The sequence below is a fragment of the Leopardus geoffroyi genome, chromosome B2, assembly GCF_018350155.1.
Source record: "Leopardus geoffroyi isolate Oge1 chromosome B2, O.geoffroyi_Oge1_pat1.0, whole genome shotgun sequence".
NCBI classification, from domain to species: Eukaryota; Metazoa; Chordata; class Mammalia; order Carnivora; family Felidae; genus Leopardus; species Leopardus geoffroyi.
Window position 1 is genome coordinate 57,658,425 of NC_059332.1, and position 15,711 is coordinate 57,674,135.

Sequence of the window (15,711 nt, forward strand, 5' to 3'; positions counted from 1 at the left end):
TGATGATAGATTTCATGCCAAAATTTCAAAATGAGAGTGACCTCTAATTCTGGAATCTGGGAGGGATGAAAAAGCATATGGTTTTTTTCTGTATGGCATAGCCATACACTTGTCTTCTAAAGAGTCCGGGTCATAGCACTGTTTTGGTAACCCAAAGTTTCCATTTTAGTGAATTTAAAAAGTTGAGATGTCAAATATTAAATCTTGGTTAGCCTTGTGGCAGAAGCAGGGGGAGATGTGGGAGGTCCCTGAAAATAGGTAGTGTTCTGAAAAGAACCCAGATTCTCCTTTACTTCTGTTCATTTTCTTAGCACAAACAGTTGGATTAAATTCTTTAAAACACAAATACCTAATTTGGAGGGTTTTGCTAGAGATTATTCATTCTGCATTGTGAATTACCTTTAGTTAGATGAATAGATTCAAAGAAAGAAATTTCAGATACTTTTAAAAATTTGATTTGTTATGGGGAGAGTTGAGGAAAAGCAGTGAGGGGAAGGAATATATAATTTTTGAGGGTGAATACATGAGCAGGGAGACTGAAACAGAAGCTAAGTGCCAGATACTGTTCTAAGCATTTTATACATATTAATTTAATCATCACAGCCACCCTCTGAGCCACTAGTATTTTCTCCATTTTATTGAAGAATTTGAGGCACAGAGAAGTTACTTTAGGTGCTTTACTTGTTGGGGGCATTGTTCAGATGAGAGCCCTGGGTATGTTGGAAACCATGTAGAGCTTGATTTAATGTAAAGATGCACTTCTTTAAAAAAAAAAAATTTTTTTTAACGTTTAATCATTTTTGGGAGACAGAGACAGAGCGCAAGTCGGGGAGGAGCAGAGAGAGAAGGAGACACATTATATGAAGCAGGCTCCAGGCTCTGAGCTGTCAGACAGCACAGGGGCCAACGCAGGGCTCTAGCTCATGGACCAGACCCGTGAGATCATGACCTGAGCTGAAGTAGGACGCTTAACCGACTGAGCCACTCAAGCGCCCCTAAAGATGCACTTCTTTAGGTAAAGGAAATGTGTCAGGTAGAGCAGAAGTACAAAAAAGGCTGCATTCTTGGAAATGTCAATTCTGAGAAACATCTCAAATGCAGTCTTAGATGTAATTGTAGCTTGTTGCCTTAGGAGGTTTGTGTATGATGATGGGATCTCAAGGCATCACTACCTTCCAAGTTATTTTCCAGCATACATGCAAACCTGTGGAGACCTTTGTTGATTTTTCCCTCCTCCCCTTCCCCTCTCCATTTCCTTTCTTCCTCTTCTCCCTTCCTTCCTCTTTCTTTCTTTCTCTTTCTTTCTTTCTTTCTTTCTTTCTTTCTTTCTTTCTTTCTTTCTTTCCCTCCCTCTTTTTTTCTCCTTCCTTCCTTCCTTCCTTCCTTCCTTCCTTCCTTCCTTCCTTCCTTCCTTCCTTCCGCATTCTCTTTCCCTTCCCATTCCGCATCTCCTTTTGTAAAGGTAATTCTCCCTACCTCACCTCCTTACATTTCCGTTCCCCATTTGTCACTTAAATAGAGAAATCGTCTTTTGTCCCTTTAACTTCCTTTAGTTGATTGTCCTCCTTTTCTGTCTTTTACCATTACACTTCTTAAAAATAAAAGAGAGACTGCAGTTGTCATTCTTTATTCGTTCGCTTTTTAACCTTTGTCATCTGGTCCTCTGTTTCTGTGTGTCAAATTAGTGGATTTTCCTCCTTCCTTTGTTTTCTCTTGTAGCATTAACCTTCCTGATCCCTACTTCATTGAAATTTTCCTTACTCTTTTTTTTTTTTGTGATGTTTTATTACCTTGATGCTTCTTTGCCTGCTCTTTTTAATGTCATCAGTATATCCAAAAAGTGAAGTCACTACTTCACTTCCAAATTTGTTCTTTCCAACTTCTGTCTTCTGGTTAGTGAAAACCTTTTCTCACTTATCAACATTTAAATTTTCCTGGCCTCTTCTTTTCCCTAATTCTTTTGCTCAACCAATATTTCTGGAGTACATCTTGTATACCAGGTCATTATTCTATGTTCTGGAGTTTCAGCATTGAACGAGAGAGAGAGAGAGAGAGAGAGAGAGAGAGAGAGAGAGTTCTGACTTGTAGACTTACATTCTAGTGGAGAAGATAGTTATTAAACAGATATTAATCAGGTAGTGTGAAACATGTTTTAAAGGATAAAGTACACTAAGGGTCTTTAGGCAGTGATGAGAGTGTTGGGTAAGATTGTTAGGAAAAGTTTCTCTGAGAAGGTGATATTTGAGTAAAACTCGAAAGAAGCAAGAGGGAGCCATATGGATATCTGGGAGAATAGCATCCTAGCCAGAGGGAATAACAAGTAACAGAACCCTGAGATCTTATACTTTCCTGTATTAGGAAAGGTTTGTGTGACTGGAGTGGGGTGAGTTATAGAGCGATAGGTGAAAAGTCAGAGAAGTTGGCTGGGGAAGATCTTAGGATCCTGTGGGCCCTGGTTAGGATTTGGGGCATAAATCTAAGTGTGGTGGTGTGGTGGCAAGAGTTTGTAGGGTCTTGAAGAGAAGAATGGTAACAAGATAAGACTTCATATTTTAGAAGGATCACCGTGATGACTGTGTGGGGAGTAAACTGTATGTGTATGTGGGGGGGGGGGGGGGGTGTGGCAGTAGAAGAACCTGGGACACTATTACAGTATGGTCTTGATGAGAAATGATGGTAATTTGGAGTAGAATGTTAGTTGTGGAGATGGTAAATGGTCAGATGAGTTTTATAGATAGAATTAGCAGGATGTGCTGATCACCTGGATGTGGTATATGAGGAGAGAAGAGCTAAGGATAGTTCAGGAGTTTGGGGTTTGAACAACTGGGTGAATGGAGGTTCCATTACCAGAAATACCTTAGGAGGGGCAGTTTTATTTAGGGGAGGGGGGGAATGGGTGGAAGCAGTGTTTATTTTCAGTATGTTAAACTTGAGGTATCTGTTAGACAACCTCGTGTGGAGATGTCAAATTATCCTCTTCCAGAGGTTAAATGTGAACTTGGGGCTGGAGAAAATAATTTTGGGAGTCATACAAATGTAGATGGTACTGGATGAGAGCACTTGGGGAGGTTTGAATGTAGATAAAGATGAGAGGTGGGAGGATTGACTCTTAAGTCCTCCAGCACGTAGACATCTGCAAGAAGAAGAGGCTCTGTCAAAGGATATTAAGAAGTGGCTAGTGAGATAGGAAGAAGTGTGATGTTCACAAGTGAAGTGAGGGGAAAGGGATTCAGGAAGGGGAGATGGGTCAGCTGGGTCAGAAGCTACTAGCAGATGGAGCAAGAGAAAACGTAATAATTGACTTTTGGATTGGGATTGCTAAATCCCATTGATTCTGCATTGCAATATAGCTCTAAAATTCAGAACATAACTTTTCGCTCCCTGCCAATAAACGCTGTTAATCGGGCTTTATTTGCTTTTCTCTTGGACTATTTTTATCTTTTGAACTTTTTCTTTCTCTCCTGATTACAATACAGAATACATGCTGATTGTAGAAAAGGTTGGAAAACAAAGAGACAGCATGACAATGATGTAAAAAACCTAAATTCCTTACCACTAGACCTAATCACTGGTAATACTCCAGTGCTTCCCCTCCCCCACCTGTCCATTTCTATCTATGCATATTTGTAATGCATAAATTGTATACATGCTTTTATATAAAATTGGGATGAAACGTCTTACATTTTGTTTTTTTAAATGAATGTTAAAACATTTTTGAGAATGTGCATGAATTTGTGGCAACATAAGTATTTCATCATGATGGAATAGCCTTCTAAACTGAACTCCCTACCCGTTTCTCCCCTAATTATATCTTAAATGAGTCCTGATGAATTTTCCTAAAGTATATTCTTTAAGGTTTTAGTGCATAGGAATAGTGATTAAAGCATAGACTATTTTTGAGAGTGATAACATGCATATAGCAGGAAATGTGGAAAACAGGAAATAAATATATTTTATAGAATAACCATTATTATGATTTTCATCTTTTTGCTAATCTTTTTTTGTTTGTCTGAATGTACATGCACATGCATTTCGTTTTTTTTTTTACTAACAAAGATCACACTGTTTTCTAGCCAGCTTTTTTTTCATAATTTATTCTTTTTATAATTTATTGATCAAAGTATATAAGCAGTTTCATTGTTCTGTTTGTTGTCAAAGTGCTCTTCAAAAAGATTGTACCATTTGAAAGTATATTTATAAAGAATTTTGTTCTCTTTAAATTTTAGGATAGACCACTATCTTGTTGAGCTCTTTTAATTGAAGTTCTTCTTGGATACAAAGATGAGGACTAGATAACTTCTTGAGGTTCCTTCTAACCCCTAGGATGAAGATAATAACTAACATTTGTGTAGTGCTCTAAAGTTTACAAAGTGAGTTCTCATACATCATCTCACTTGATCCTCACAACAGCCCTGTGAGGTAGGTAGGACAGGTATTGTTATTCTCATTTTAGAGATAAAGAAACTGATAGAGAGGTTAAGTGACTTGGTCAAGTTTTATTTAAGTGTTTTAGTTGGGATTTGAATCCAGGCCTTCTGATCTAAATAATCACATTCTTTTTACAAGATTTCATTCAGCTGCACATTTAGAATTGCTATATGTCAGCCAGTTAAGTGAAGTAAATTTGTTATTATAATTCAGAATATACAGTGTTTATATTTTCTTCAGTGTCCTCCAGTCCTTTTCCATATCTCCCCCTTCCCATTAAATGAAATGCTCTCTCTTTTGACTAGAAGGTAATTTAATTATATAGCTATATTAAACCCCTACAATTTTACCTGGCATTTGAGAGAGGGGAAAGTTATATTATATTTTTCATTTCTCTGTGTATATTTTTTCGCTACCTCTCAAAGGTATACCTATATTACTTTCACACATCCAGCATAAAGTCTTGAATAGAATTACACTTAGAACTAGAATCTTTTGCATCTAGCATGAACTCAGAATCACAAGCTTTTCAGAGCATTAAACTTTTGTACTACTTTAACCAAAATTGGGATAATTGAGTTTTCAGGCATAGGTGCTTATGATAGTCACAGAGGTACAGTGAATATTAAGTGAGAGTGACGGCACAGGCCAAATCAAGAACAATTGTAGCTATTCTACACTAGTTACCTCATAAGGTAAACGTTTGTAAAATTGAATTGGGAGCTTGATAGTGGCAATATCACACAATAGGAATAGAACTAAGTTTTCATGACCCTATAGGGTAGTATTGCATTAAACTGTCTCACAGTGTTTTCTGTACTGCCTTTATATACTTAAGGTCCTCGATATTTTTAAAATTAATTTTCTTGTTTTTATTTTTTTTTCTAGTTGTTGGTCTTGACGATATTATGGACGAAGGTGTTGTTAAAGAAAGTGGCAATGATACCATTGATGAAGAAGAACTGATTTTACCTAACAGGAATTTGAGGGACAAAGTAGAAGAAAATTCAGTGAGGTCACCAAGAAAATCACCTCGTTTAATGGCACAAGGTAATCCTTCTAGAGAGGTTCTAGCTAGAAAATCAGAGGTATAGAGACAGATGTGATAGGTCATGACCTTGCTAAGCAGAGATATATTTTCATGGTGCTTGCTAATCTCAGCATTTTTTTTTTTTTAATTTTTTTTTTTTAACGTTTATTTATTTTTGAGACAGAGACAGAGCATGAACAGGGGAGGGGCAGAGAGAGAGGGAGACACAGAATTGGAAGCAGGCTCCAGGCTCTGAGCCATCAGCCCAGAGCCCGACGCGGGGCTCGAACTCACGGACCGCAAGATCGTGACCCGAGCTGAAGTCGGACACTTAACCGACTGAGCCACCCAGGCGCCCCACAGCATTTTGATAATAATCAATTTTGAGATTATATCAATTTGTTGGTATAGTTTTTTAAATTTTCATTGAAATTATGTATTTACAAAATTTATTTATTTAATTTTAGTTTAGTTTAATTTTAATTTAATTTAATTTTAGTTTAGTTTATTTTAGTTTAGTTTATTCATTTTTGAGAGACAGAAACACAGCACGAGTGGGGGAGGGGCAGAGAGAGAGAGACACACACAGACTCCAAAGTGGGCTCTAGGCTCTGAGCTGTCAGCACAGAGTCCAGCACAGAGCTCGACACGGAGCTCAAATTCACAAACCGTGAGCTCATGACCTGAGCTGAAGTTGGATGCTTAACTGACTGAGCTACCCAGGCACCCCTATATTTACAAAATTTAAAGGGTTCACTAATTCTGTAAGTTTCTAATACTTCTTTTTCCCCAGAGGAAATAATTAATTCTTTCAGCTGGTATTATTAATTTTTTGGTATTTAGTTTCATGTCTCTAAGTAACATATTACTACTTTTTGATTATTCTGATATAAGTATTTTTATTGACTTCCCACTCTGGATGATGAATTTAGCGTTTTTTTCCTCTTGTTCTCATCACACAAAAGTACATTCTCTAATTTTGTTACGTCACTAGTAATTATGTTATTGTGACTCTGTACGCTGTTAGAGATGATCGATTTTAATAAACTGAGGTTACTTTTCCTATACAACTTTTTGTCTTTCTGACTTAATAGTTGTTTTTGTTCATTTGCTTTATAGTTTTGTATATTTGTACATAGCTTTCTTTGTACATATCAGTAATACCTCAACTACTATGCTGGTGTCTAAATCTTTCCTAAAAATACTTGTGCATATCAGATGTTCTGTCATTTTCATTTTATTGAAGAAACTGGAGCTTTCTGATCTGCTCCCATGTGCACTGCATAAGCCTGATGCGTAGCTATTATCCAGGGTTTTCCTTTTCTATTCTTCTGAGGATTCTGTTTGGTGTTATAGTTCTTATTTCCTCCTTTTTTGGCTTACCTACTTCATTTTGGTGACACTTTTTCCAGTAGTTTTGTGTGGAAAAAGAACATGGAGACATATTATTTTAAAACTGTATGTCTGCAAATATATTTAATCTGGTCTTCCATTGGAATTACAGTCTGCTGGAATGTAGGATTCAAGGTTGAACATAGTTTTCCTTCAGAAATTTGAAAGTTTTCCTCTATTTTCTTCTAATTTCAGTGCTGTTGAGAAGTTTATTCTGATTCCTTTTAAGGAATTCCTTGATTTCTTTTAAGTAGAGTGTTACCTACTTTCTTCTGGAAGTTTGTGGAGTCTTTCTCTTCAGCTCTAGTGTTTTGATATTTCTGATAATCTGTCTTAGGGTAAGTGTATTTTATATATTGAACTCTGGGTACTCCATATTTCCTTTTAGTCTGAAAAGGACTATTATTCAATTCTGGGAAAACTTTTTGTATTATTCATTGGTAATCCCTCTATTTTCTTAGTTCTTGCTTTCTTGAACTCCTTATTATTCAAGTGTTAGAAAGGACTGATCCTTCCATTTTCTTGATCTCCTACTTTCTATCTCTTTATCTTTTTCCTCTCCTTGGTGAAATTTTCACATGTTTATCCTCCAACTTTTCCGTCAAATTTTACATTTCTAATTTTTGAATGTTCTTTTTTTTTGTTTCGGGATAGTCCTTTTCGTAGCATTGTGGTCTTGTTTTATGGATGCAGTATCTTCTGTCTTTTCTAAGGTACTTGTGCTTTAAAAAGTGTTTTAAAAGGTGTTTTTGGTCTCCTTTCATAGTTATAGTTTCTTTTTTCTCCATGTTGTCTTTTTTTTTTCCCTCTCTCCATCTTTCATGTTAGGGACTTTTCTAAAATGTCTGATCCTTGATTGCTTGCTCATGTTGAAGAGTAGGGAACTAAAACTGTATGAAATGAAAAGGTTAACACTCAAGAGAGTGTGGGTTGGGTTTTGTCTACTGTGAGCTTCACTGTGTGGTTATCTGGCTATGCTTTTTATTTTTTTAATTATTTTTTTATTTTGAGGAACCCCTGTTGTCAGAATTGAGGTTATTTATTCCTTTAGGCTCAATTAGATTGTGTAATGGGAGTCCCTCAAGGAAGCTGACAGGGTGTCTCAGGTATATAACTTCACTTAATATCACACTTTTCAGTGTATTTTCCTGCCACTTTTATCTGTGCCTGATGTTCCTTTGTTCCTTAGTCTAGAAACCCTGTTTTATACTTTTCCAGAGAACAAGCCTCCAAATCTTGGATTAGGACCAGGAAAGGGCAGTTGCCTGGCAGATGGAGTCAGGGAGAGGGAGCTAGTGGTCTGACTGCTTCTCAAACAGCTTTTAACTCGTCTTCATTTTAACTACCTGTTTTCATCCTCATTTTAGAATCATCTGGGGTCACCAGTTCCTAACCCTTTTGAGGTATTAATGCTATTGGTTCTTGCCCACGTTGCCATCTTAGGGTTTATCTCCTTTGGGTCACTTCTTGATCATCTCTTGTTTGGCTTCCAAAATTCAGGTTTTCTCCTGTTCTTCCATTCATTTTAGATTCATGCCTTTTGTATAGTTTTAGTGTGGTGTTTTGAGAAGTGGATTAAGTTAGATGCATGTTATTTACTTTTATCATCTTTTCCTCAATATATATTTTTAATCAGTTTTTAAAATCAATTATTTGGTAATACTTGTAACTTAGAGTAATGAAAAGAATAGGATGAACAGTATGGACAGGTAATGATAATGTTTTGCCTATACAGCCAGGATTCCAACCAAGGCAGTTTATATTTGGAGGAGAAAAAAACAACTTGATCTTTGGCTCAATAAATCAGTTACTATTGGAAAACTTTTTTTTTTTTTTTAATGTTTAAGAGCGAGAGTGAGCAGGGGAGGGGCAGAGAGAGTGGGAGACACAGAATCTGAAGCAGGCTTGAAGCTCTGAACTGTCAGCACAGCCCTACGTGGTGCTTGAACTCACAAACCGCAAGGTTATGACCTGAGTCGAAGTTGGATGCATAGCTGACAGAACCACCCAGGTGCCCCTGAAAAACGTTTTTTTAATCTTAATTACCTTTATGGTTGAATATGCTATTTATTTGCGACAACGTAGGTAATGGGTGTTAAAAGTTCCTTTACTTTATTTCAAGGCAGATGAATAAAGTAGAAGTGTAAACTATTACAAGCTGTCTTCAAAGCTTAAAATACATAAAATACATAAAAATCTCATCCAGATATTGATAATGAACCATTAAGTTCTTAGTTATTTAAAAATGTTATATATCTGAGCATGTGGTGAACAGTTAATAATCCACAAAATTTTTAAAAATTGTTGGGTGCTTACCTAATGAAGAAATACTGTGCTGAGTCCTGGGGGAATTAGAAAGGGTCTCTAAGATTGGGACAACCAGATAGTTTTTTGTTCAAACTAGGACACTTTTGAGAATAAAAGAATGTACTATTAATAATCACATCAAGACTGTAGGCATCACCAAGGACTGTTAAAGACAAGTGAAGACACCTGATACCTTCTTTAAAAGTTTAGTGGTAGGGGTACCTGGGTGGCTGTCGGTTAAGTGCCTGACTTCGGCTCAGGTCATAATCTCATGGTTCGTGAATTCAAACCCCGCATCGGGCCCTCTGCTATCAGCTCAGAGCCTGCTTCAGATCCTTTGACTCCCTCTCTCTCTATCCCTTCCCCACTCGTGTTCTCTCTCTCTCTCAAAAATAAATACATATTAAAGAAAAAAAGTAAAAGTGGTATATGACAAATAAGCAGTGTTTAAGTATTGGTGCATAGTGGTGTTTTGCATTGAAGAGTAGGAAGGAGTCTTTTTATTTTTGGTAATTGATAGTATTTAATTTTCATGGTGTTTATTTGGAGGTATTGGATATGAATAGGCTTGGAAATAGTTTATTTTCTATTTCATTTTGTGGGTTGTTTTTCTGATTAGTGAATCTTCTTTAGTTCTCTTTCTTTCTGTTTTCCTTGCACTCCATATGTTTTCCTTTTCTTGGAGGTGTATCCAGATAGGGAAAAGAGGAAAAACTCATACAGTGGATTCTTTGTTAGGAATATTGTTAAAGGTGGGAAGCTTTGTTCAATTATTTTCATACTTTCCCCATTTTCTGTTATATATTTTCCTGGCTTAAACTTCTTTAGTTGTAATTTCTCTTTATCTGTGGTACTATAGCATATACTTCATTTCTTAGGAATAGCTTATATGCTAAAATGGTGATATAAGGGAAGCACATTCATAAAGGAGTTTGAGTTGTGAGGCTGTGTTTTGAAACTCACACAGATCCTGTTTGTTATAGGTGGTTTAGTTCTTATTATATTGCCACCTGAATTTGTTTGGTATTCTTTATTTAAAGATACTTAATGTTTAAAACTGTATGACAGTCTTGCTTTATGATGGGCATTAATGCAAAGGAAACTCATTTATTTTGCTCCCCGCTTATTTATTATAGAAAAGAAACTTGATGAAAATATTCTTGCCTTATAGTAAAGTATAATATCAGTCTGAATTTTCTAGAAGTTTTTTCTCCTGTCAGAATTTATAGAACTTTGATAAATGTAAAATTTAACATGGAGATATATACATATATATATATATATATATATATGATCATCATCATCATGAGTAACTTTCAGTACATTTTCACTGAAATGAGCAAATTTATAGCTCAGAATAAAGAAGTGATGTATTCTAAATTGTATTGAAATAAAAACACGTGGCAAAATAGCTAAGTTATTTTTGTTTTTTTCCCTTGTGATAGAACAAGTAAGAAGTTTGCGACAAAGCACTATTGCCAAGCGTTCAAATGCAGCACCTTTAAATAGCACAAAAAAGGCATCTGGGAAGACTGTATCTGCCCCCAAAGCAGGGGTGAAACATCCAGAAAGGTGTCAGATTAAAGAAGTTTCTGTATCACCAAAACCTGAATACCATAAAGAGAGCAGAAGGAGCAGCCGACATATTGGACAAATTGACGTGGTACCAGAAGTATCAGTGTCTTCAGGTCATTCTTCAGTGTCGTCTTGTCTTGAAATGAAGGATGAAGCTGGATTAGATTCTAAGCAGAAGTGTGATAATCAGGGAGAAGCAAATGTGCCATCTCATGAATTAAATTGTTCACTCCTTTCAGAGACTTGTGTTAGTATTGAAGAGAAGAAGAATGAAGCTCTGATGGACTGTAAAGTCAAAACTGTTAGTAGCCCACTGTTTAAGTTTTCAGATAAAGAAGAACAGGATGATTCTATTTCAGTTAAGATGGATGGCACTGTTGTTGAAGAAGGGAGGGAAAAAGGAAAAGTTGAACAAGAATCAAATGAGACAGTAAAATTATCTCGTGAAGATAACCAAATTATTGAGGAGCCTGCATCTTCTGCCTCTCCTTCTGATGCTGCTGCTTGTACAAATCCAAATAAAACAGAAAAGAACCTTACAGGTTTGTCTGGTTCTGTGGATGAAGTAAATGAATGTAATATGGAATTGAAGAATACCCTGGAAGTTGCTGATAAAGCGAAGAACTCCTTTCAAAGAAATGAAATAGAATCTTTGGGTTATTGTAATGACACAGAGTCTAATGATAAGCAGTTGGAGAGTACAGAATTTAATAAATCAAACTTAGAGATGGTTGATGCTAATGCTTTTCAACCAGAAAGTAATATTTTAGAAAATGCTATTTGTGATGCACCTGACCAAAATTCAGAACAGTTGAATGTTGTTGAAAGTATTAAAATGGAGTCTCATGAAATAGCAAACCTTCAGGATGACAGAAGCAGCCAGTCAAGTAGTGTTTCTTGCTTAGAGTCAAAAAACATAAAATCCAAACAAACAAAACCTGTAATTCATTCTAAGCAAAACATGACCACAGATACTCTGAAAAAAATTGTTGCAGCAAAGCATGAACTAATGCATAACAAAACTAAGGTTAATGTCAAAAGCGTGAAACGAAATGTTGATGAACCAGAAACTCAGCAAAATTTTCATAGGCCAGTCAAAGTGAGAAAAAAACAAGTTGATAAGGATTCAAAAATTCAGAGTTGCAATTCTGGGGTTAAATCTGTGAAAAATCAAGCTCATTCTATATTGAAAAAAACATCACAGGATCAAAATTTAGTGCAGGTTTCCAAACCCTTAACTCATTCTCTGAGTGATAAACCTCATGGTCACCCTGGTGGCTCTAAAGAACCCCATCATCCTGCACAAACTGGACATTTATTACATTCCAGCCAGAAACAATGCCATAAGCCCCAGCAGCTGGCTGCAGGGATGAAAACCAATAGCCATGTGAAGGAAGAGCTTGAACATGCAGGTGGTGTAGAGCATTTTAAGGAGGAAGATAAACTGAAACTAAAAAAACCTGAGAAGAACCTACAACCCCGGCAGAGAAGAAGCAGCAAAAGTTTTTCTTTGGATGAGCCACCATTGTTCATTCCAGACAACATAGCTACTATAAAAAAAGAAGGTTCAGACCATAGCTCTTCATTTGAAAGCAAATATATGTGGACTCCCAGCAAGCAGTGTGGGTTTTGCAAAAAACCACATGGCAACAGGTGTGTGTGTGTATGTGTGTGTGTGATATGTGCATTAAAGAGAAATTGCTTTTTAGGGTAGGGTATGTGAGAACTTTTTTATAGAAAGAAATTATTTAATATACAAAGACTTTTGCAGAAACAAAAAAACCCCTCATCAATCCTGGATAAATAATAGATGGAGCTACTGAATTTATAAATATGTCATCCTAGAACATTAAAAAAAAAACGTAGCCTGACCAACTGCTGGTATATACAGAAATGTTTTGTCATTGTAACCAGTTAGAGTGTGTGATTTAGTTGTTGCATCTGAAAGAGAAAAAAACTTTCTGATCAAAAAATTGTTAACACTGCTTTGGGTCTGTAAGTTTTATTTTATTTGGCTTGAGAAGAACTAGTAATAAAATGTAAAGGTCATAATGGAAATTCTATTTTTCTTTTGAAGATATAAAAAAAAAAATCTAGTAAATGAAGCACACCATCACTTCATAACTATCAAACTTGACCTTGGAATGAAGTTTGATAGCTAAAACAACTGTTAAAATTACCTGGGTAGATTGTGTATGTAACATGGAACGGAGTGAAAACCTGTATTTCTCTTTTGAATGTTTTAGTGATTTGAAGGATTTCTCGTGAATTCCGATCTTTTAAGAAGTGATTTTAGGATTCAGTGTTTTATAGCTTTTTGACACTGCCAGACCCCCTCCCCCGCCATGTATTTTTTATTTGCTAGTGTTTTAAGAAAAGGAAAACAGGAGATGAAGTGGAGTTTGCAGCTGCAAGATTGTCCTGTTCGTGTTGAGATTGCTGTTGGAACTTCTATCAACACTGACATGATAAAAGAACATTATAACTTGCACTTTGTAATATTATCCTCACTCATTCATGAAAGTAAATATTAGGATGAGTTTTCCCAGCACTATCAGGTTACATTAAAATGAAGCTTTTTAGGTAGGGACAATTTAGTAAAGTATGTTGTGTGATTATTTTGGTGTGGGAGGTGGTGGTTGGGCAGAGTGGGTGGGAGTTGTTGGAGCTATTCTGTAAAAAACTTAAGTTTTATGTCGAACTGTTATGTCAAAGACATAACAAACTTTCATGCCTTTATTTGTGATTCAGTCCATGTCCTATTTTTAGTGTCGGTGGTTATTCTTTATAACCACATATTCCAGTTTTTAAAAATTGTGTCTTTGGATATTGTGCTACATTTGTTCTCACATATGTGTTGGTAGTTTTTTTTTTTTTTAAATTAAATTAAATTTAATAGAAAACACCTTATTCAGATATTCTAAAGTGGGCCTGCTAAATTTTCAGAATTAAGGGCTGGGTGGTGCTTTTAAGTGTTCTTTTAGGCCAGCACTTTTTTCTCTGCCAGAATCTTTTAAAAATCATTACATGCTGACATGTGGTCTGAGTAATGCAAGAGGAGCCTTAGCTTGAAGGAGTTTCTAAAATGAAACTTGAGCCTAGAGTTACAAGCAGTGTTAAGTGTGTTACAGTGTAGCTTTGTTGCAGATAAGCTACTCTTCTGATGGTTTGGCCCTCAGGAGTTTGCCAAGGCTTTTTAATGATGGCTCACTTTACCAACATCAACAGTTATTTTCCTAAAATGAACATTAAGTGTTAATGTTAAATCCTACTGTTTTTTTGTTTTTAACCTAATGCCACCTTCTGTATCTCTTCTATAAAACCTAGAGTTTCTTTGCCTCAGTGTGGAAAATGACTTAGAATAATACATATGTAGGGATTTTGAGTTTACTTTATGTAATTAACATGCATAATATATAATGACATTGGAAACAATTGGGAAGCAACATTTCACATTACATTTTGTGAATAAAGAAGCAAGCCTAAGTAATTGATTGTTTTTTCTTCACATATTAACTAGCCTTCACTACTTTTTTTGCTACATCATGCTTGTATACATTTTTACTCAAAAAATGTACCTGTCATACAGCATGTAATTTTCCTATTTTAATCCATGTATTAATAAGATTATGAATTTATTAGGAAGGGCATATCTGGAAATAATTTTTGTCCATTTCATGCAGTAGCCATATGGAAAGCTATTTGTTAATATGACATTTTCTTGCACTTGTGACAGCTTTGCTTCTAAGGACTGTTTTATAACTCTTAAGCATTTTACATGTATTACAACTAAAGTTAGCTTCCTGTGTGTGCTTCCAGTTGGAAATTATATTTTTAAGTATGGATTTGTACATGACATCACCAAATGTAATAAATATTTAACCATAGGCAACACTATACATATCCTAAAGACAGTAGGTATTGACTTAACAATTTACACATCAAACTGTTGTTTTTGCTTCCATTTATTTTCCTCATCAGCCTTACAACACAAGCATATTCATTATTTTAAAAACCGGACTACTTAATACTCCCTTTAAAAAAATCATCTTTGCACTTGTGTTTACATAAGCCAGTTGGCATTTTGGAAGGAAGAAGTGTTAGTCTTTTCATAGTATCTATCCTGTAGTTTCTAGTTTTTTCCTACGTCTCCAGGTGTTTGTATCTTTAGTTTGTATTGCATTTTCTTGCCCAGCAATAGATGATTAATACATTGGATGAAATTTAAAAACAAAAAATCTCCATAGCATGATGGCTTTATACTCAAATTGTTTTTCTGAGAAGGAAATTTTCTTCCAGAATAAGATTGTTTTTCTCAAGATTTTAAGAGATTGACAGATAAGTATTTTCATCTGCAGATAAGGTTGTTAGTGACAAAAACTGATTTAATATTTATGTGGAATAGAATCATTTTAGAAAAGAGTGAGTACGTATACATTTATAGTAATATGGTCTAGATTGTCACTTAAATACTTAATCAGAACTGAAGACCCATCTTGTAACAGCTCCGTTGTTGGTAATTGTAACCTGAATACGCTGAGAAGAGTTCTCATTGTTGCTTGCCTCTGATTTACTTTAAAGAAACTTTAAAGTTTTCTAAGAATATATTTTGGCTTATGCCAAAAAAGGTTAGAATTTTAAATTGGTTTTTATCTTACACTAAGTCTAGTTTAGCTTTTTACTTTTAAACTTTGTGTATGAATATTTAACAATAGGAGATACAACAAATATTTCTGAACTCATCCATTTAACTGATGCATGCCTACTTGGTTTACTTAATTGATCCAGAGGTAAACTCCATACAACATTTGTTTGTTTGTTTATTTATTTATTTTATTTATTTTTAATGAAATATTTAACATCCAGGTTATATAGTCTTTTCTGTAAGTGATTTTGTCTATTAATAATCAGAAATTCAAGGCTAGAACAGAAAATGGGTAGTAATTCTGTTAGCTATGTGATTCATACTCTCTCCCCTA

At 35.4% G+C, this 15,711-nt stretch overlaps 1 protein-coding gene across 6 annotated transcripts in view; it reads left to right on the forward strand.

The window, feature by feature from the left end:
* The window catches only part of PHF3 (PHD finger protein 3), an 82,242-nt gene that overhangs the window by 41,835 nt on the left and 24,696 nt on the right, over positions 1–15,711 (forward strand). For 5 of the 6 annotated variants that reach the window (XM_045498662.1, XM_045498664.1, XM_045498666.1 and 2 more), the window contains 2 exons: positions 5,317–5,478; positions 10,603–12,385. In XM_045498662.1, the coding sequence (XP_045354618.1) occupies positions 5,317–5,478; positions 10,603–12,385 (1,945 nt within the window). Of the gene's footprint in view, positions 1–4,317; positions 4,420–5,316; positions 5,479–10,602; positions 12,386–15,711 lie in introns of those variants that run through there. The other variant, XM_045498667.1, reaches the window with a different exon arrangement.